This window comes from Halyomorpha halys, unplaced genomic scaffold (assembly GCF_000696795.3).
Source record: "Halyomorpha halys isolate HHAL.00 unplaced genomic scaffold, Hhal_1.1 Scaffold143.1, whole genome shotgun sequence".
NCBI lineage: Eukaryota > Metazoa > Arthropoda > Insecta > Hemiptera > Pentatomidae > Halyomorpha > Halyomorpha halys.
Genome location: NW_027114557.1, coordinates 1,039,617 through 1,061,662, shown reverse-complemented (window position 1 = coordinate 1,061,662; position 22,046 = coordinate 1,039,617). Strand labels below are relative to the sequence as shown.

At 31.0% G+C, this 22,046-nt stretch overlaps 2 protein-coding genes across 2 annotated transcripts in view; one reads left to right on the top strand and one right to left on the bottom strand.

Moving 5' to 3' along the window:
- LOC106678431 (uncharacterized) overlaps positions 1–8,577 on the bottom strand; it is an 11,532-nt gene extending 2,955 nt beyond the window's left edge. Inside the window, exons 1-6 of the mRNA XM_014416918.3 lie at positions 8,396–8,577; positions 7,804–8,083; positions 6,271–6,418; positions 3,695–3,772; positions 3,426–3,613; positions 1,198–1,383 (exon numbers count right to left, since the gene is read on the bottom strand). Of these exons, the coding sequence (XP_014272404.1) occupies positions 1,198–1,383; positions 3,426–3,613; positions 3,695–3,772; positions 6,271–6,418; positions 7,804–8,083; positions 8,396–8,430 (915 nt within the window). The 5' untranslated portion in view covers positions 8,431–8,577. The remainder of the gene's footprint in view (positions 1–1,197; positions 1,384–3,425; positions 3,614–3,694; positions 3,773–6,270; positions 6,419–7,803; positions 8,084–8,395) is intronic.
- Positions 8,578–10,921: 2,344 nt separating this feature from the next.
- LOC106678429 (spermine oxidase) overlaps positions 10,922–22,046 on the top strand; it is a 13,320-nt gene continuing 2,195 nt past the window's right edge. Inside the window, exons 1-9 of the mRNA XM_014416910.3 lie at positions 10,922–11,179; positions 14,845–14,954; positions 16,354–16,509; positions 16,712–16,940; positions 18,048–18,295; positions 18,360–18,463; positions 20,255–20,374; positions 20,440–20,648; positions 20,717–20,855. Of these exons, the coding sequence (XP_014272396.1) occupies positions 11,169–11,179; positions 14,845–14,954; positions 16,354–16,509; positions 16,712–16,940; positions 18,048–18,295; positions 18,360–18,463; positions 20,255–20,374; positions 20,440–20,648; positions 20,717–20,855 (1,326 nt within the window). The 5' untranslated portion in view covers positions 10,922–11,168. The remainder of the gene's footprint in view (positions 11,180–14,844; positions 14,955–16,353; positions 16,510–16,711; positions 16,941–18,047; positions 18,296–18,359; positions 18,464–20,254; positions 20,375–20,439; positions 20,649–20,716; positions 20,856–22,046) is intronic.

Below are 22,046 nucleotides of genomic sequence, written 5' to 3'. Positions count from 1 at the left end.
AAAAAACGACAGGACTTTTTGAATGACCTGGTATATTCGGAAAAATAGGGCATTTCAGGAAAAATTTCTCAGGGCTCCGTAAGGTTGGGAAATCCGGTTATCAGCCAACACTGCTTTTTGAATTATGTAAATTTTTTTTTTGTTTGGTTTTTATGAGCCTTTTTCTAATCCCTAGGAAAATCATAAAATTCATCAGATTACCTTCGCATAGGCACCTCTTTTTCGCCAGGCACTAAAAAGGTTAAAGATTTTTTAATTGCATATTAACATTTCAAGTTTAATCAAAATCGTTAGAACCGTTTTTGAGAAAATTAAAAAAATGTGAAAAATCGATGTTGTGGCCAATATATGCTTAATAATTTATCTGTTATGGTTGTAAGGATTGCGTATTACCATGTTTTGTTTAGGCTACAGAAGTATTAATAATACCAGTTTTACGTAAAGCCACGGCGGGCGGCTCATCTCTTCCCCAAGGACATTTCCACGGCGGGCGGCTCTTCTCCTCCAAGAAGACATCTCTTCACAAGGGACCCCATCACCCAGGGTGAAATATAGAATATTTATTTTTTTTAAGTCGCATAGACAAAACTAACATTTTGTTAATGTTTTTTTTAAATTAGTAAAATTAATTTTTATTTGTATTTTCAGAAGTTAATTTTTTTTCTTTTATTTTAAAGTTCATATGCTTTAATACTATGTTTTACAGCCTTTTATGTCTTTTATTTTAAAATGCAGCAGTAACAAAATTCGACTAAATAATTCTTTTCATCACCTTATACGGTTGGGCTAGTAAAGGTTCATTTTGAAACCCTACCCACCGTAACAATTGATTATGTAAAGTGACACTTCCAGCCAATCGGTTTCATTGAAAAAGTTGTAATTTCCAAGGCATATAGCTACCGTAAATATGTAATTAAAGTTTTGTATTATTTCATTTTTAAGCAGGACTGTTCACAGTAATACACACATACCATTTTGGGAGACTTAGTTACTTGGACTCAAGGAACCTCAAAACTTTATTTCCATCGAAAATTCAAAATTTTTTTTTTATTGCAATACTAAATATTCTATAAATAGGTATGTGAAAGTAAAAAAAAAAAAAGAAAAAGAAATTTAGAATTACATAATTTTGTTAACATGTAATTCAATCTTATTTAAATTAAGACTAGCAAAAGTTATAGTAGATGAGGAATTTACCTGCGGGAATATATGTGTGATGTATTCTTCTGGGTTTTGCAGAACTTTATCAATATGCTGTTCTAATATTAAAACTCCAATTGGCAAATGCCGACCTCTTTGCTTTCTAAACTGAGCAGCAATTTTTCTAGCTATTTCTTCACCATCGGCAGCAAAAGTGAGCATAACTGCTTTGCTAAATTTTTTCTGAAATTTGATGTAAACATAAATAAATTTGAACATATCATATAAATTAATATATCTCTTGCTCTTTTATGATTCAACATACTTTGATAACAAGGGATATTATCTAGTGGAGGTGCAAAGAAATTTTAAATGTTTCATAAAGTAAAGATTTTGATAGGAGAAGAATTAATTTAGAGGCAATGACTCATAGGCTGAGTAACACTTTTGTTCTCACGAAGACATGTTCATGGTTGCAGACAAGAAAAACAATTAAGAAATAGCTACTAATAAATATAAATATAGCTAGAAATAAATAACTATTTACTAATGGCCAATGTTTCGACCGATCTTCATTGATCTAAATAGGGATTAAAACAAAAATATAGAAAGTAGATAAAGCTAATGTAAGGGTATAATAGTGATATTTAAATAAAAAGACATTCATAAGAGGGTGGTTTGAAAAGTTCTCGGAAAGTACTAGAAAGAAGTGTCTTACCTCGGTGGAACTACTTTTATTTTTCGACATATTCTCCCTGTAGACTAAAGCATTTGGTCCAGCGATGTTCCAATGCCTTGATCCCATCTTGAAAATAAAATTTCTCCAGGCCTGCAAAATACCTCTCCAATTTGGCTATTAGTTCTTCCATTGTAGAAAACCTCCGTCCACGTAGGAAAATTTTTAGCTTGGAGAAGAGATGAAAGTCCGATGGTGCCAAATCAGGTGAATAAGGTGGATGTGGCAACAATTCGTACCTCAGTTCATGAACTTTCACGGATGAATAACACGGGCGGGCGTTGTCCTGATGAAAGATGACTTTTTCCTTGCCAAACCAGGCCTTCTTCCATGTATATTTACCTGTAGTTGGTCTAGGAGATTAGCGTAGTATTGCCCCATAATTCTTTGGCCAGTAGGAAGATAATCTATGAGCAGAATGCCTTTTACATCCCAGAAAACTGAGGCCATGACCTTTCCGGTACCATGACCTTTGCTTTCTTTGGTGGTGGTGACTCAGCGTGTTTCCACTGCTTTGACTGCTGTTTTGTCTCTGGGGTATAGTAGTGGACCCAAGTTTCATTTGTAGTCACAAAACGGTGCAAAAATCTTGTTGGTTGCGCCGAAAACGGGCCAGATTTTTTTTGGACATTTCCAATCTGATGTGTTTATGGATAATTTTTTTATTCCCAATTCTTCGGTTAAAATGTGATATACCTGTTCAGATGACATCCCTACAGCTTCAGCAATCTCAACCACTTTCAGTTGACGATCCTCCATGACTTTTTTATGCACTTTTGCGATAAAGTCTGGGGTCATAGCACTTTTTGGCCTTCCACAAGGCGGATCATTATCTAAGCTCTCCCGACCAAATTTAAACTCCCTGGTCCACTTGGCAACACTTGAATATGAAGGAACAGAGTCCCCCAGGGTGTTCTTAAAGTTGGCATGAATTTCCTTTGCTTTCATACCTTTCTTTACAAATTACTTAATCACTACTCGAATCTTAGTTTTTTCTATTGTCACAAATCACTATGCATAAAACAACAACAAAGAGTCGTCACTACCACTCACGCCACATGTTCATTTACAAAGATGTGTGATTATTGTGCGGGAACCTCGTTCCTTTAGCACTGAAATCTAGCAGTGATTCCAAGAACTTTTCAAACCACCCTCGTATAATCAATATGAATTCAAATAGTAAGAAAGTTAGAATAATCACACCTGTTCTTTTTTTTTCGTTTTACACTCATCTCTAGAGAAACATCATTCAGGAACGGACCTGTCAAATTGATCGGTTATCATTTCTCTCCCCAAGGAGAAAACCTCGTAACAATATTTCGAGTAATCAATTTTTTTACCATTTCAAAACAACAAGGCCCCATTTACCTCAAAAAAATTCTTTGAAACTTTAATTGTACCCCAATATAATTGAAAATTTGATAATAAGGAGACATATTAGGATTGTTGATAGCAATCCACAACCACCCTAACTGAGAAAAATTGTGGGAAGATAAATAAAAGTTTCCTTAAAAGTAGCAGAATGAACAATGAATATAATTTTTCTTACCCCTTTCTTCTTGGTAACAATGGACTTATTTTGTAATTGACCTTCGTTTTTCAATATCTCATTATCCTTAACAAGGATTTCTTTTTTTTCTTTATCAATTGTAGGGAATAATTTTAATGTGATAGGTAATTGATAAGCTAAAACTGACAAATGCTCTGGTCTTAAAATTCCATCGCTAGTGCCTTTACCTAAAAATGTATAAATCAACTTATTTTCATCTTATTAAGTAATTACAACCTGAAAATCTGAATAATACCAAATCAATTTACCATGAATAATGGAATCGATTTCAGAGGTGATATTTTCTGTACGTTTGATTTGCTCCTGTCTCGCAACTCTTTCCAACTCTAAAACAAATATGAACTATAAATCACAGATTAAAAATAAATATTCATTTTTATCTCAGAAGAAGTTTAAGAAAGAAATCAATTTTAATTTTCGTAAAATAAAAATTTCATCAAAATTCTTAATTTCAATTATATTTTTATTTTTATCTGTCAAACCTTAAAATATAAATTGTTATAACTTTTTTCTTAGAATTTATTTTAAAATAAAATTTAATAAAAAAAAAAATAAATAACAATTTTAATTTTAACTAGAATAAAATACTGTATTTATTATTTAAAGGAAAAAACAAATTAAAATATAAAAATTTTTATGAAATGACCAAGTCTCGAGTGAAAGCTACTGTACTTCCATGACAGTCAATGTTGTCATGATGAGAACTGTCATATAGTTGGCTCTATAGTCTCACTGTGTATGAAGTATGCCTTCAATCTAAGGCCAGACGTTATTTCACCTTTGATTGGCTAGTAGGATATTGGCTATGGACTGTATAAAATTAGTTGAAATGAAAATAAAACATAAGGTAATGGAAAGAGAATTTATTTACAATCTAAAGATTGGTTGATCAAGAGAGAATGTGAATGTTAAATACTAAATCTATTGTAACTCTGGGTATGAAGGGTGGCCAAAGCAGAACATTTATGGTTGAGGTTAGTGAATTTTGTTTGAGGGACAATGAAAACTGCAGATTGATGACGACAATAGATGGTGTTGATCCGAATCAGATATAGAACGAAGGTGATTTACTCATGCATTCATGCTTCATTTTTCTTGTCCTCTATCTCCTCCATCTACCCTCTCCTCAGCTACCGGAGGGCTCTTCGGAAGTGTCCTTACTCACTCATGGTATTCATTACAGAATAGAAGTGAAGAAAGGAAAACTGCCTCTGGCCAAAGCTCGCTAGTGAGTGAGTGTCTTATGTTATTTCAGCCGCATTGGGAGCTGGTATTACAATCACAAGTAGCCATATGATAGTAGTTTGATTCAGATCTTCTGTTTAAATGGAACACACTGTATAAACGTTCCTTAATGTCATAGTAGCTTATCATATATATATTAAAAAAAATTAAATCTTTACTGCTACAACCCATGAAGAGTCCAGGAGTGCAGTACTTTGTAAGAAAGTACTGTAACTAGACCAAGGATTGTGCAAGGAGGTGATGTGGTCAGAACCATGCTCAACTGCCAGATTTGTACACAATTAAGGGTACCCTTCCTATGAGGCTGGACGAACCTCGGAGGTTTCCGAAATCCACAGGGCTGACTTACAACTATAGTGAAGCAGAAAATAACTAATAACTATCTACCACAGTCAGATTTAAACCCTTGGGGTTAATTCTTTCAGAACAGCTCTTCATTAATTTAAAAAAGAATAAAAATAATGCAGTAACTGTTATATAACTGTATAATACAATCTATTGAAAAAAGTATAATCAGAATTAGTTCATAGTAATAATTGTTACAATAGTTTTTGACCCTGTCATAAATCAATCTCAATTAACACATTGACCGTAGGGGCTACCCTGGAAAACCATTTTTCGTATTTTTTAATATTTTCTTTTCTTATAATTTAAATAAGCATCATAAAACGTAATATTTGGCCAAATAAAGATAAATACTTGTTTTTTAACCATGACACAATGTTAACACCTGCATATGCCTCTGAATCTATATGCAGTTAGCTGATTCATGAATGTTTTACGGGTTTTTTAACTTCATTACAAAATAAAGACACTAGAAAGTTATTGTATATCTCTACAGTATCTATAAAACATTAAGACAAGAAATGATCCAAAACCACGTAAAAATACAAGTTTTTAAAATTTATAAACCTCAAAAAATAAATTTGAAGGAATGTAAAAAACCTTAAAGGAGGCAGAACCAGAATGACCCTAGATGGTGGAAGGTAGGATAGTATTTTGTATTCTATTTATAACCCTTTCTGGCCATTTACTAACAAAGGGAGAGGAGAAGGGGAGTTGTCTACAGGCTACCACCCTGTTCTAACCGTGGTGAGGGGTTAAGTTTTCATTTTTTGGGACCACCACAAAAATAATAGCCAACCCTACGAACGGCCCAGGCTAGGACAGTACTTTTTATTCTACTTATGACTCCTTTCTGGCCATCTACTTACATAGGGAGGGGGCAAGAGGAGTTGTTTAAAGGCTACCACCTAATTCTAATCGTGGTGAGGGGTTAAGTTTTCATTTTTTGGGGCCACCACAAAAATAAAACTCGACCCTATGAACGGCCCAGACTAGAACAGTACTAAACAAGGTTTAGAACAATCCAAGGTAGAAGGGAGATGCTAGAGATCTTCCCACCAATCAGAATACAAATAACAAAAGTGACCTCTGTTGAAAAGAGCTCATCGTCATATGCCTATCTATGCGAGCTTATCATCAGTCACCATGGCTTGACGATAATGTGTCATCAACTGTGGTCAAGATGTTAACATATTCTAGTGAGATAAGAGAATAATTGATTAATACCATTTACCTTGAAAACCCTTTTGAATCACAGACAGAGCATCATATCTCTTCAATGACTGAAGAGCAGAAACAATTGTGTCTAAAGTGGCGTCCCAATGTTGGGCATATGTTTTCAACACTATTTCAGTCGGGTCTGATTTTATCTGTTCAATACACTGCAAAGAAAAAAAAATTAATCAATAAATAAAACTGAATCAATTAACACTTTGTATGCCTACTAAATGGATCTGTGTATCATGTGTCTAGCGCATGGTGCCCACTACACGAATCCGTGATTGTGCACATCAGTCTATTGTGGGCGCTGCTGGTAAGAGTTATTTTTGCACTAGTTTCCTTCAATAGAACATTAATTTTAAACATACTTAGTGGCGGTTTTTAAAAACGTTTTTATTTTTGTGTTTTTTTGCTATTTAATTAAGGTACATATTTTCAACCATGAATATTTAAGCTATTCCATCAAAACGAAAGTCTGGACACAAAAATGAAACAAATACCAAGAAAAAGAGAGCGACAATGATTTTAGTGAATCTGACAGCGACAAAAATTATTCACCCTCTGATTCGAACAATGATAGCGATGAAGAGGAAAGGATTTCTTACGATATTAATCTTATTCCCAAAGCTGTACTGCCACAAAAACCTGGCGTACTATATGGTCTGTAATAATTGATTCATCCCAATATAGCCTGAGAGAACCTTTTTGGAGGAGTATATTTGGGTGGTATTTGTAATAAGGGTTCTTATCTTCAATTAGATTGTACTTCACAGCCAGAGTCTGATGCAAAATTTTTGCCACATTGTTGTGCCTCTGCAAATATTCAGTACCAGCCAGCACTCCACATCCAGCTCCACATGTTGGATTGATTCGAGTGTTACTGAGCATAATCGACACTTATCTGGTGTTGTGTCTTTTAATACATGCTTTCTATATTATCTTGAGGCAATCACTTGATCTTGAATAGCAACCACTTATTATTATTATAAGATTTGCCCAATGCTTTATTACCACGTGCTATCCTTCCCCCTATGTATAAAGAGATCGTTGATTTCTCCTGCATAACTTTAATAAAAACTGACCAAAATGTGTTACAAAACTAGATGCCGCGTATATAAAGAAGTCAATCATATATGGTTTGTCTATGACAGTTCCATAGAAAATTGTTAAGCGTTCACTTACTCTATAATATTTACTCATTTTTAATATCACTTTTAAAATTAAAAAATATAATATGGCATTGTAAGGAGCCAAATCAGATGATCAGATCGTGTAGCACATACGCTCAAGAAATGAGTTCCCAAAAGGCTCACTCGACAAACATCCTGGTGAAAGACAAAGTAAAGGTCTACCACAATAAGTGGCTTGATGAGGTGGAGTAGGATTTTAAGAGAGTCCTAGGGTCTTGCAGGACCATAGCGCAAATACACAAATAATATGCATTAATTATATCATTATATAAATTATACACAAGAGCATAAAAAAAAAAAATCCATCATTTAAAAATTGTTAGAAAATCCAAACATATTAGAGAAATCAAACTCACTCCAATTTGATGAAATGACAGATTCAGGATACCAGCTAAATTCTTCCAAGAGGCATAGTAGAATGATACAGGTGTTGATGAAATCACTTTACACAAATCTGCTAACACCTCAACACCATTGGGAGTGAACAGATATGCAGCATGGATGTTTCTAACTTGATCTTTCAGTTGATTAAATACTTCTTCATTACTAAGATTTTTTGATTCAGCAAGTACTTCATCACGTATTTTCTCTAGCTCAGGTTTTCTTGGAGGTCTTAAGCTTGTTATTTTCACTTTTCTGAAAAGAAAAAAAAATTTAAAACATTGTTGAAATAAAGAGGCTTAATTCAAGAACATCCACTTGCGAAAAAGTAATAAAAGAATCAAATGGAAACATTGAATAAAAGTATCAATTGGTATCTTGAAGGCCAATATTAGTAATTTCAATTTCTGAAATTCCATCATTCTAGGAAATGAATGAGATGATTTTATTCAAACTATTTCCCAAAAATGTCTTTTTAATTAATCATTTACGTTGGTTGTTCTTGAATTAGACCAAAGAATTCCAATAAATAGAACTTTCAACTTTAATCCCTCAGGTAAAACTTACGGTTCAACATCGGCAGTTTGCATTGTCGACAACATTTTAAAACCAGACTATTATAAATGAGGAATTTATGTCAAACTTTTCGATTAATAAAAGAATAACATAGTTTAATAAATCAAATGGAAAAATCTAAACATTGAATGCATTGTTTTATGACGAGATAACACTTAATCAGCTATAAATAGACTGATTAACCAAAGAGAATATAAAAACCAACAAGCCTGGTAAAATAACTTTATATTGAAAGAAGATAGTTGACCGTATGAAATAGATTGGAGGAAGATAGTCCGAGTGGCGGTCAATAAAGGTATCAAAATAGTAAAAGATAACTAGTTATTGTTATCTTTTACTATTATGCAGGGCTGTCAGATTGAAATAATAAATAGTTTTATTTATTATTTTGATACCTTTGTTGACCACCACCCGGACTATCTTCCTACAATAAAATAACTTTAATTTGGACAGAGACTATACTCGCATAAACCTTATTCTTTTTTGGACTCTGAACGTTAAATAAAAATGAAGAAACACCTCAAACTATGAATTATTGAATCCCTAAGGAAAACTTGCAATGAAATGAATAAATTTTCAATTAAATACTAAAAGCACGATTTAGAATTAATCTGTTCATTGATTATTTCGAGATGGGTTCTTCCTATTTCACGTTGTTTAATTCGAAGCACAGTTCATTGAATCATTTACCTATAAATGTTAAAAAGCTAGAAGTAAGATAACATGCATGTAAATGATTGATATTACTCATTCATTTACACGCAATTCTACTTTAATGCTACTTTTTTTTTTTTTTTTTATTAGGACCCCTTTCCTGATTATTACTGACCTATGGGGAAGGGATTATCTAGAGGTAACCAACCTATTCTACCACCTAACACTATGGTGGAGGGTCAAGTTTTCATTTCGCGGGACCCCAAGGCCAGATACCTTAATGCTACCTATTCATGTTTCTAGAAAATAACCACTTTTTCACTTCCTTGTTGATCATGCTTCCAGACGATGAACCTTGGAGGTTTTCCTTCTTCCCTGTTCTGAAAACATAGTCAAAATATTTGAGCTATTTATTATATTGGATGTCACTAACGATCGAGTGAAGAAGGCCAATGGAGTGTACCATCAGATTTCCAAAACTGTTATAGGCAAGCAAGAATTAAGTATAAATGCTAAAATACGGATATTTAAATCCGTGTTCCTCCCAGTCCTCCGAAATGGATCAGAAAGCCGGATAGCCCTCGACAAGTACGTAAGTAGGATAACATAAGCGGAAATGAGATTCCTCCGATAAATAGTTGATAAGACATGGGGAGACTGCGTCAGAAATGAAATAATTAGGGAGGACCTGGGTGTGAAATCAGTGCGTGACACCATGCAATGAGCGGTAACAAAATGTTATGGACACGTCTGTAGAATGGACGATACCATGTCGCTATGTGGTGTAACTCTTAAATATTTTGAGATCCATTCATTGTGGATCTGAGGTCCTCTTTTCTAAGACTATCAAGGCTCATATGAATTATTGCGTGCATGTCCAGAATAAGCTTTATCTTGATTTCCATACGCTGGGATAGGTAGGTATGATGTGTAGTTGAAGTCCAATTGAGTTTTATTATTTACCCAACGCTTCACGATTCAAGTTTTTATTTCGTGGGGTCCCAAGGAACAAAAAACTTGACTCTCCCGCCATTGATAGAATAGGTACCTCTAGATAACCTTCCTTATGTCAGAAATGAAGGTGATACCAGCGAAAGAAGGATATAGAGCAAGAGTAGAGAAGCTAGGAATGACGGGGTCACTTAAAGGTTACTTTCGACATTACCGCAACTCCAAAGAAGTCTAATCACCAGTCACTGTAAAGGAATAGGATACGCAAGCGGAAGATGCCAGTGTCTAGATCACACGGGGCAGCAAGCCTGAGGAAAACGATGGTATAAAGCGTACATTGAACTGTTTTGGAATGATTTGCTATCTTCATTGAGTCAAATTTATTCAGACTGTAGGTGTGAGATGTACTGTCACTGATGTGCATTTATGTATTTTTCAGTACTGATGATGCCGAAATCGGTGATAAACTAATTGGTTAGTTACTTCTATAATAAGAAGAGAAACTCGAGGGCGTGACTCGAGTCAGTTACCAATCTTCCCTCTACACGCCACAACCCCTGATGAAGACCTGAAACTCAGGTCGAAACGTCGGCATAAAATAAATAAATATGGTTTTGTTTATTTATGTTGTTCTTTGCTGACCGCACCCCCCGACAAACTTCTTCAAGTAAACATTAAATGACATTCCCATCGTTTTGGAATATTTCCAGTATTATACACTCAATAAATTATATCGGCAAGAAATTGTTAGTACTTATTCTGTCTTCAGTTCATCTATGAAAAATACAATAAATTGGGAAGAGATGGTGTTATGGAATCTTTTAAAAGTTCCAAAGAGATAATTGTCATTTCGAACATAACTGTCAATTTAACTTCAAGAATTTTATCTCGGTTAATTAGATTAATATATATGACGTAATAGCCATTAATAATCTGTGCAATTTTAATAACTTAATCCTTAAGTTCTTGGGGATTAAAATATTAAGGCACCTGTAGCTCCAGGTTATTGCCAAAATTGCCCCTTGTTGTTATTGCGACTCTGTTAGGCCCCTGCACCAAACATTTGGCATTTTACTTGTTTGTTTTTCAAATACTGAGTCGATTGGATTAATTTAAACTGAATCTGTAAAACGGAAAGTTCCTTAGGCTTGTCCTGATAATGAATAACAGGTAATTCCATTTAGTGTTTAAATTTAAAACAATTATCTAGGAAAATTGTTTTTACTATTTGACTTCAGAAATTTCCTAAGGATGCCTTTATTTACTCCTTTGTTAAAATATTTTTTTTTAAGTTAACAATAATTACGGTATTGTTAAGTATTCTATTTTCTAAATAAATTATCTGGTGAATTAGGTGCATCAACTTTAAAATTATAATTAAATGCTGTGGAAGTGTAGTTTTATGTTCTTTCGTTTTTACAACTTTGTTATGCTTAAAATAAGGTTTTCCATGTTTTTTTAAAATACTGCAAGAATAGAAGTTTACAAATTGGATTTATAAGATAAAATTAGGCCTCTTGTCAGACCCAAAGACAGTCATATTCATTGTCTAGTAATTTGCAAAAAAAAAAAAAAAAAAGGAAATAAGTGATGGTGTTATGTGTCTGTTGATAAGAATATAAATTCAATTAAATTACTATTCTAATGGAATGAGGATAAAGTTCGAGCTAATTTGACATTTTCAATGGCTATTGTTTTTTTTTCTTTTTTTTAAATAGTAATAACTTGTATTGAACCAATGTGTTTTCTTTCTAATTTGTGAATTATTAACTTTACTTCAACATTATATCTTACGGAGGCTAAACAAATTCCTGAAAGTAGTATAATATGTAGTACTATCTGTTTAAATATAAATCTGAAGGGTTACCAGTATGCGTCTGTGTTATCTGTCTTGATAGGGCTGCTTAGTCATGTTTAATAAGGAAAACTACATTCCAAAGTGCTTGTCGGTTACATAACACAATATTCAATGGATAAGGAAAATGAATTTGTCTAAGAATACAAACATTTTGTTATATATTAGGTTCATTATTATATTGTAGTGTTTCATCTTATTTATTTACAAAAACAGGCTTTGAGTCTATTTTAAAGAAATAAATATCTAAAAGGAACTACAACTTTAAATATAAATTATAGAAACAATTCAATACAACATTATTAAAACTGAATGATAATATATAATAGTACATATTGATTTAATTTTTCTACTAGTATTTGCAGTTTTACAATATATATTTAGTATAATATTAGAATAAAATAATTGTATAAGAAAAACACTGGGAATAATGATTAGACTCACGTCTTAAATTTCATTTTATTCAATAAAAAAAAATGACACCTCCATTTCTTATAATGTACTATGTACTGGTTTCTTTGTGATATTGAAGATTTCATTCATTATAAAAAATGAATGAATAGTTGTATATAAAGCTTACATTGAACTCTAATAGATGGCACTGATAATTCAAATAAAAAAAAGTGAATTCTGATCATTTTTCCATTGCACCCTTCGTACATAATAAATATTAAATAAAATGGCTGGTTAAAAGAACTCAAATATTAATTAAACTATTTATTATGAGCTTTTGTTTTAGTTATTTGATTTTATTTTTAGCTTACAATAAATAGTTTAATTATTTATTATGTGTGTCCAATAATAAATATTAATTAAAACATTAATAAAATATATCAAATAGAAAGCACATTAATTCATTTAATTTTAAATTGTATTCATTATAATGAAAAAAAAGATAAAATAAAAAAATCTATAATATAGATGTACCTTGATGATATAGTCCTTCGTAGCTTTTGAAATAACAACGATTTTTATTGGATTAATATGTGGAGAAGATGTTTGGGAGTGTGGTCAGCAAATAAACATCTTCTCCACAGCTATTCATTAAGAATTGATTTATCTCAAATCCTGAAAAATAAACAGGGAAGTTGCTTGTATTATAGGGAACGTACTGATTGACTGTTTACTTATACCTTAGGCTTGAACCAATCCAGAATACAATATGTAACAGTGACTCATGGCTCAATGATATGGTGTTTTCTCTTTGGGTTAGATTTTTAGCAAACTTTTAAAGTATATTGCTTAGAACTTACATTAATTATTATAAAACATAAAACAACTTATGACATAAAACAAAAAATCGTAAGTTAAGATAGTATACATTTATTTTTGATGAAAAATTATAAAATGCAGAACAGGAAATATTTGTTGGTTGACTGGAGTTCCCCCAAAGCTAATAAGGTTGCCCAAGTCAACGCATTTCTCCCCTATATGATTAAAGGGAACATTAAAAATTATTCGCTTAGGCTGTAGTATATCGTATAGTATAAATCTTTCTCAAGATTTCTCAAAAAAAAATTTTTTTAAGTCAGAAAAAATTATAAAGTTACCTGCAATATTATGTTTGTGATGGGATGTCTCTATAATGATGCATTTTTTAAAAATTTAATTGTTTAAAAAGCAAACTATTTTTTAAAAATTTAATTGTTTTAAAAGCAAACTATTTTTTAATATTTGTTCAGACTTATGAGGTTTCACAACTTAAGTGACTATTTGTTAAAGCTTTGAATATTTTTATATTTAATAATTGGAGAAGATGGCGGGGGGGGGGGGCCGGCAGGCTAAAAAACAACATAAATAAACAAAAAATATTTATTTACGCAGCATTAATAAATATTTTTTATTTTTTTATTATTTATGTTGTTTGTTTGCTGACTGCACCACCCCTCCTCCCCCCCGACCATCTTCTCCAATAAGTAATTGACGATCAACTATCTACACCTCTTAATTATATTTATTTTCATGAAATTAATTTTCACCTTTTTTTCACTTCTTTATTCCTTTTTTAAATCTGAACAACGTTTCGGGCTCTTTTGCCCGTTATCCTGTTCTACAATTATAAATATTCCAATCAACTTTTAACAATTAACATATAATTATGATCAATAAAGTTGATATTGCTCCTTTATTAGTATCTTTTTTTACACATTTACATACCACCATTAATATTTAAATACATATAATTCATTTCATTAATTTATTACCATTTAACAAATCTAAAAATTTTCTTGAGGTTGAGCCAAAAAATCTTCGTAATTGTTCATATTTTTTCTTACCTTATTATTAATTTGTGGACATTTGTCATTTAAGATTAAAAATCATTTTTATGTATTCCCAACAGATAAAAATCATTTTTATGTATTCCCAACAAATAAAAATCATTTTTATGTATTCCGAACAGATAAAAATCATTTTTTTGTATTCTCAACAGAATATAAGTCCTAATTTTTCTATTGACCAGCTTTTTTATTTATCTTTCATTTTTTGCTGTTTTAAAATAATATTTGCCTAAAACAGTTTTTTCAATTTAAAAAATTATTTTTATTTCCAGCGATCATTTGCATTCCCATATTATTATTATAATATTTATATATCCCTTTTTTAAATGCACTTCCCTGATTTTATGTCTGCTCACTTGTCCAAGTTTCAGTGCACTAAGTCCTGTCATGTTATTACTTCAAGTATTTGTCTAATACTCTTTATGTTGTGCATTGATTTTTATTTGTTACCATACTAACTATTAACAGTTTCAAAAATCTATTTTATTTATTATGTCCATGTAAAAACGTTGGTGAGGTATAAAAAAGGAATAAATAGGTGAAAATTAATTTCCTGAAAAAAAAATATAACAAAGTTTAACAAATAAACCTTTGGAATTTAGTTGTAACAATAAAATTGATTATTTTATGTTAAAGTATTGAAATGGCTCAATGAATTTAGTTTTTTTTTAATACTATTTCTTGGCATCGGTTTGTTTTAGGGCGGTTAATGAAGATTTCAAAGTTATCATAATTGGTGCAGGAATCTCAGGTTTGGCTGCAGCAACTACCCTTCTTAAGTCTGGTGTTAAAAATATATTAATTTTAGAAGGTAACTTGAAGCGCTAGGAATATGATCACTTTCATAATATGTGATCTGATTTTTGGCATATTGATTTTGTTAGTTTGTGCATGTGATTGTATGATTTTAATGTAATTTTAGAAGGAGTAGGTTAGGGATGTGGTCAAGAAGAAATAAAAAATAGTTGTGAACTGTTAGATGGTCATCGTTGTGGTTAAGAAGAAATAAAAAATAGTTCACGACATTTTTTTTTTTCCATGACCATCTCCTTCAAATTCACATACAGTTAATTATATATATATATATGTATATATATATATATATATGTATGTATGTATGTATGTATGTAATAATAAAATTTAATTAAAGTAAGTAGATTTGATGCTGTTGGATTCACAAATTTTTTTGCCACAAGTGAGACTGTGGTTATTGTGATGTTGAGGCAGTACCTCAAGACATTTTTTTTTTTTATTTATTTATAGTTATTTAAAACTGTATTTACTTAAAAATACATCAAGTAAATTTTATGTAAGAACAAAATGGGGTGATGATACAGGCATGTAGAGAAACTACTCTAATGGGTACAATAATATACCAATATAGCACTCTAATTATATTTCTACACTAGGTCTCGAGGCCATCTGCTTTTCAGGTGCCTTGGAGGATTATCAGGAATAGAAGAAGAAGCAAGGTTAGAAACTAGAAGGTTTTGATGGTTAGAAAGTTAATAATGGATGGATTGATATTTGATTCAGGCTATATCGGTTTCATATGGAACATTAAGGTCTTTATGGATGATTTTATTTGTGACAAATTATGTACCATTAAGGATTGTGGATTGTAAGGATTGGACACAAGAGAAATTCAAAGGTTTAGAAGTGCCCCAAAGCTCAACTCTGCATGTAGATCAGTCTTTTGTAATAAATTAGAAGTTTAGACCATTTGTCTAGTAAGTGCTGTAATAGTCGGAATCAACATGCTGTTTCCTGTCTTTTCAGTCTTGTTTGAGGATTCCAGGTTAGTCGTTTTCCAGATGTCCAAGGTAGCGTATCTGTTCTACTGGGGTAAGAGCAACATTATTATAGGATACTGTAGGGGAGTTAGTAGGTTTATGATGAAGGGTAAAGAGTTGACTTTAAATTGTTAATGAGTTAGAATGTTTTACTTTCAACCAGCAGTCACTTACCATCATAACCTAATATCAGTGTTATTCTCTTATGAAAAACATTCCCTAAAGATTCTTTCAACAATTAATAAAATCAATCATAAAAAACCCTGTGATGCAAAAAACTTCAAATCATAAAAAATGTCAGTTTATATGTTTTATGACAGAATGTCTTATCTTAAAATGTTTTGTAAGCTACTAATATCACAATTCCAAAGAGATAAATAATTAAATTAAACTAATATAATTTAATTTCTTCTCAAGCTCAACCGGAACCAGGAGGACGAATTAGATCTGTTGAGTTTGGAAGTGGCTTCGTAGAGCTTGGTGCTCAGTGGTTTCACGGTACTAAAAGTGATCTGTGTCAATTAGCAGAGGAAAATGGCTTTCTTAACTCAACTAATTCTTTTGAAGGTTTAGGTAAGAAGGAGCGCTTTGTGATTTTTTTTCTTTGATGAATATTTTTATGTTTAGCCGAAATTTTTCAAATGAAATTTCAATACTTCATTTTTATTTTTCAAATGATATTGATTATTATGATGATATCTGTAGTCTATAACTTTTAATTTAATATATATTCCAACATATATATCAATAAACTGTTTTATCTTGCATATTTCAGGAAATTATTATTCCACTGGCGGAAAAGTGGTTTCACCTAGTATTGTTAAAAATATTCGTAACGTGATCGATCAGGCCCTTTCCTATTTAGAAAATATCACTAATTATAACAATATTCCGGAGTCAGTTGGAGAATATCTCACCAATGAATTCGAAATTTATATTAACAAGATTTGTGATACAGAAGAAAACATCAGATTAAAAAGAGAAGTTTTCGATTGGCATCTAAGGTTTGTTATAAGTTTAAAATTATATATTAGGTTACACATTTTAGGGACTGTCTTGAACAAATGTATTTTTTTAAACCCCGCTTTATTGCACATCTATGACAATTTGAAATATTTAAAATTTTAACTTCATATACATTGCCATTTTTGAGATACAGTAATCACTAAGTCAGTATGTGAGTGGCCTCTTATTAAAATAAAAACAAATTAGGTTTCGATGGGTATTTGCACAGAACATTTTAAAATAAACTTAAATCAGCCGATTTTCTGGTTCCAGACTGATTTAGGTAATTTAGATTATATTAATATTAACAAAGGAGAAAAAAAAAGGAGAAAATGGTTTTCACGCAACAGGGAAAAGAACTGACTGGGAAGTCTGAAGCTGTTGAGAAAGCCTGATCTATCTATTTTTTTTTTTTCAAGCCAATCCACAGCGAAGGTGATGTTTGCCTAGTTATCTGCAGGTGACCAACCTATTCTAAGGGGGTCAAGTTTTTCATTTTGTGGGATTGCCACTTAATGAAAAAAGTCAAAGCCCCAGGCCTGATTCAAACCTGCGCTCCCCGCAGATCTCAGAATGATAGACCTACACCTAATCATCTGAGCTACGGACGGCCCCCCAATCAATTCCGATCCCATTTTATAGTACATAGTTATGTTATGTCATAGTACATAGTTATGTTATTTTTTGTTAAACTCTTGTATTCTGACAGTAATAAAGTTGAAAAAGTTAAACAGAAAAAACAATTTTTTGATCAGAATTTCTAAGTACCTTTAATTTGAAAAAATTAACCATCAGTAGTAGTAATAATCAACAGATGAATGTAAAATATGTAAGAATTTGATGATCATTGTTTTTCCATGGTTGTTATGGCAATAATAAGATTTTACTTTTACTTACCTACATATGAAATATATAGTAAGGAGAACTACTGTCATCCTTAATGATGAAGAAATAGTTTATTTAAAATGGGTAAGAATACATTTCATCTTGAAGTTGGGTGTTATATTAAAGTTTTGTGATAAACACAAAAGATTTTTTCTATTTTTTTTTTTTTTTTTTTTTTTCATTTGATTTAATAACAATAAGTGAATATTTGGACATTTTAGATTCCAGGTAATAGACAATGCGTGTACTGACCTTTGGACTCTTTCTGCTAAACATTTTGGGAAATACCAATTCTGTGGTGGAGAAGACTACGTTAACCTTAAACACGGTTTTAGTAAAGTAATCGAACATTTAGTGTCCGAGTTACCTCCTGGAATGTTACATACCAGTTGTCCAGTCAAAACCATTAAATGGGATGAAAAGATTCTTCCTACTTCAAAGATTTTTTGTGAAGTAGTGACAGAAAATGGTAAACAAGTTTGTTTCCTGCAGGTTATTTTTAATTTTCAGTTTTTAAATGTGGTGCATTTCAGGCGATGTATACCGTTGTGATCACGTGATGGTTACTTGTTCTGTTGGATATTTGAAGGAGAATTGGTCGATTTTTGATCCTCCACTACCTGTAGTCCATTTGAAGGTTTGCTTTTTGCTTTAAAAGTATTTATATAATTTTTTTTTTTTTTGCTACTTATATCTTAAATTTTTAAAATAATGTGTGATTCTAACATTTTTTACGTAAACAATTAGTTAGGTCCCTCCAATTAATAAGTATAGGAAGGATTGTGAAATCCTCTCAAAACTACTTTATGAGGAGGTTAAATAGATTCATTATGTTAGCTTGATTGCAACGTTATGTTTCAATGTAAGGTTATATTGATGAATGGAATATGGTCCGGGTGTGGTAAAAAAAAACTTCCAGTAAGGTTATATTGATTTTAATTTACCATTCAGCAATAATAAAACAAGACATATTATTTTCAACTGATAAAAGTTAGATGGTCTGGGTGCAGTCGATGAAAAACTTAAATAGTGATTACACTATATATTCGCCCCACGTTGTAGGGCTTCATTAAGGCTAAAAAACATACAAACTCTTAAATGGTGTAAATATAAATGAACAAAGTAAATGAAAAATTAAAAAGATGCACGATGAAACCTAAAAATTAAATAAGAATAATATAAGGTTATAGAAAATTAATGAATTTGGAAATAATAAGAGATAAAAATAAGAAATATAAAATACAGTACAAACTACTAAGAAATGGAAATAGAGGAATAAGTATAAAATCAGGAATAAAGGAAGATAATGAACAAGACAGAAAATGTAACTTTCAGACTCGAAGTCAGAGAGAAAGTGGACTGTTGATAGGATGTTATAGAGAAGTAGTGGGTATTTACGGTTAAAGTAAGTTACATATGAAAAGAATTTTAAAGTAAACAATATAGAAAATTAAAGGAAATATTAAAAATAGGCATATATTTAATGATAATACACATAGCAGGGAGGAAGAAATTATAAAAATAAAATTCTAATTACACATGGATAGAATACATGAAAGAAATTAAGTTAAAAGAATTGATATAATATGATGAAGGAAAGATAATATACAAAATAAATAGGGTTATAGAGGTGTTTAAGTTGAAAGTAACATATCAATATAAATTAATAAGATATATAAATATAAAAAAAAAGAATGGATAGTAAATATAATCAAATTGAATTAATTATGGGGGTGAGAATTTAAAAAATAAAACCATATAAAAGAAATGACACGAAAGTGGACTTCTGAAATGCAGAACGTAGAGAAAAGAAGAATTTTGGGGATTTTATAAGGATTAAGATGTGTCGGTATGTCAGAGAGATGCAGTCTTTATAGACTTTATGATTGACAGAATTACCTTTATTTTATTTGAATTTCTTTGTAACTTTAAGGCTAAACCAGGAATATTTTAAAAGAATATCTTTGATTTTATTATTTTAAAAAAAGTTAATAATTTATTAAATTGAAAATGATTTTTAAACATTTTTCAACAGTAATGAACTGTTAGGAAAAAAAAAGTAGAAAATAGTGGTACAAATGGAATTTATAAAAAAATTTAGGAATTATTTTCATAAGATTATTTTATGATTGGAGAAGTTTGTCGGGGGGTGCGGTCAGCAAAACGTCGGCAATAAAACGTCTTGAAACATTGGCATATAATAAATAAATATAGTTTTGTTTATTTATGTTGTTCTTTGCTGACCGCACCCCCCGACAAACTTCTCCAATCATTAATCTACGATCAACTATCTACACCTCATAAGATTATTTTGTTTATTTTTTAATTGAAACTTATGCAAATACAGTTGGAAAAATAAATTATCAGATGGTATATGGGATTCAAATGTGCATATTATAATCTTTTTGTTCCTCATTTTATATTTTAGGGATTTAATTGCATAGGTTTTGATACTCTGAACAAGATATACTTGGAGTACGATGATAGCTGGTGGGGCCTCCTTGAAGGCATACAATTTGTTTGGGATTCAGCGAAGAGGAAGAAACAGGTAATTCTCTTACAGCTACGCTCTATGTGGGATATTCGCATTGCTCAATAGAATGTGTTTTGCAGTTAGAGAAAGACGAACTGCTGTGGACTTGTGACTTGACAGGGTTTGACCCAGTAGTCGGTTTGTCTAACGTCCTCGTTGGCTGGGTTGGTGGGGAAGGTGCTGTTCTCATGGAAACCTTTTCTTCCGACCTCATCAGCCAACACTGTACTCATGTATTGAGGGAAATCACAGGAAATTATCAAATACCTTTACCTAAAAGATGCACTAGGTGAGTTTATATACCAGGTTGCTATTCTGTCTGCAGTTGCAATGCTTATGTATTTTTTTCTTTTTTAGTTCTAAATGGTACTCTAATAAATACATTAGAGGTGGATATAGTCATCTAAATACTAAAAGGGGAAAATGTAAAGCTGTGATTACATCTCTTCTTAGGCCAGTGAATAGTTATATTGAAGACTCTAATAAACTTAAAAGGGTAATACGCTTAATTATAATTATTATTTAATTATATATATATATATATATAGTTGACCGTAGAACTTTCATATAAGAAGATGGACAGGGTCATGATAAAAAAAAAGAACAAATGGTTTATAACTGTTTGATGTCTGACGTTTCGCCCCACTTTGCAAGGCTTCACCAGGGCTAAAAAGATACAAAACAAAAACAAAAAAAACTAAAAACATTACAACAATAAGGTTCTTAGTAGGTAGGATAAATATTATGTAAAAATAAAGTGATAAGAAATTGCATATAAATTAAAGGAAGGAAGACATAAAATAGTATTAATATAAAATACCACTTGAATAAACAATAATAAGAATTAAAAAAAAAAAAGTATTAATGGTTAGAATAAAAATTTAGAAAATACATAAAATATACAGTTAAAAAAGTACTGGAAACGTACATAAAACAAAAACAAAACAAATGAAGAAGATAAAGAAGATAAGGAAGATGTGAAAGAATAAATATAAATAAAAATAATTATAATAATGAAATAAAATGATAATAAATGAGCTAAGAACAATTCAGGACCACCTACCTGTTCAAAGAGATATGTTAAAAAGACAACAGTTGTCTGTTGTGTTTATCATTCAGAAAAGTTCGTAATTCAGATTCAAATTAAATTAAAGTAACTATTGCATTATTCTTTTAAAAAAATTATTTAATTAAATATTTATTAGAATATATTTTTGTACAGCTAATATATTTGTGATTGATATCTTATTTAATAATCAATAAAAAAAAATTATTTGGATTTATAGTTATTTATACTTATATATTATCATGATTCCCATTAATATTATTCACCTCTGCACATTTCTCATTATGTTAATTTGAAATTTTTCATTATTTACATAGTACACAGTTTTATTTTAATATGAAAGGAATATGGTCCGGGTGCAGTCAAAAAAACTCAAATAGTAGAATTATACTATTTTAATGAGCCAACGTTTCGCCCCACTTTGCAGGGCTTCATCAGGGCTAAAAAGATACAAAAAAAAAATGACTGAGAATATTACAACAATAAGATACAATAAGGTAATTTAAGCTAGCATAAATATTATGGTAAAATAAAGTGATAAGAAATTACATATAAATAAAAGGAAGGAAGACGTAAAATAGTATCAATATAAAATAAAATTGAATGAACAATGATAAGAAG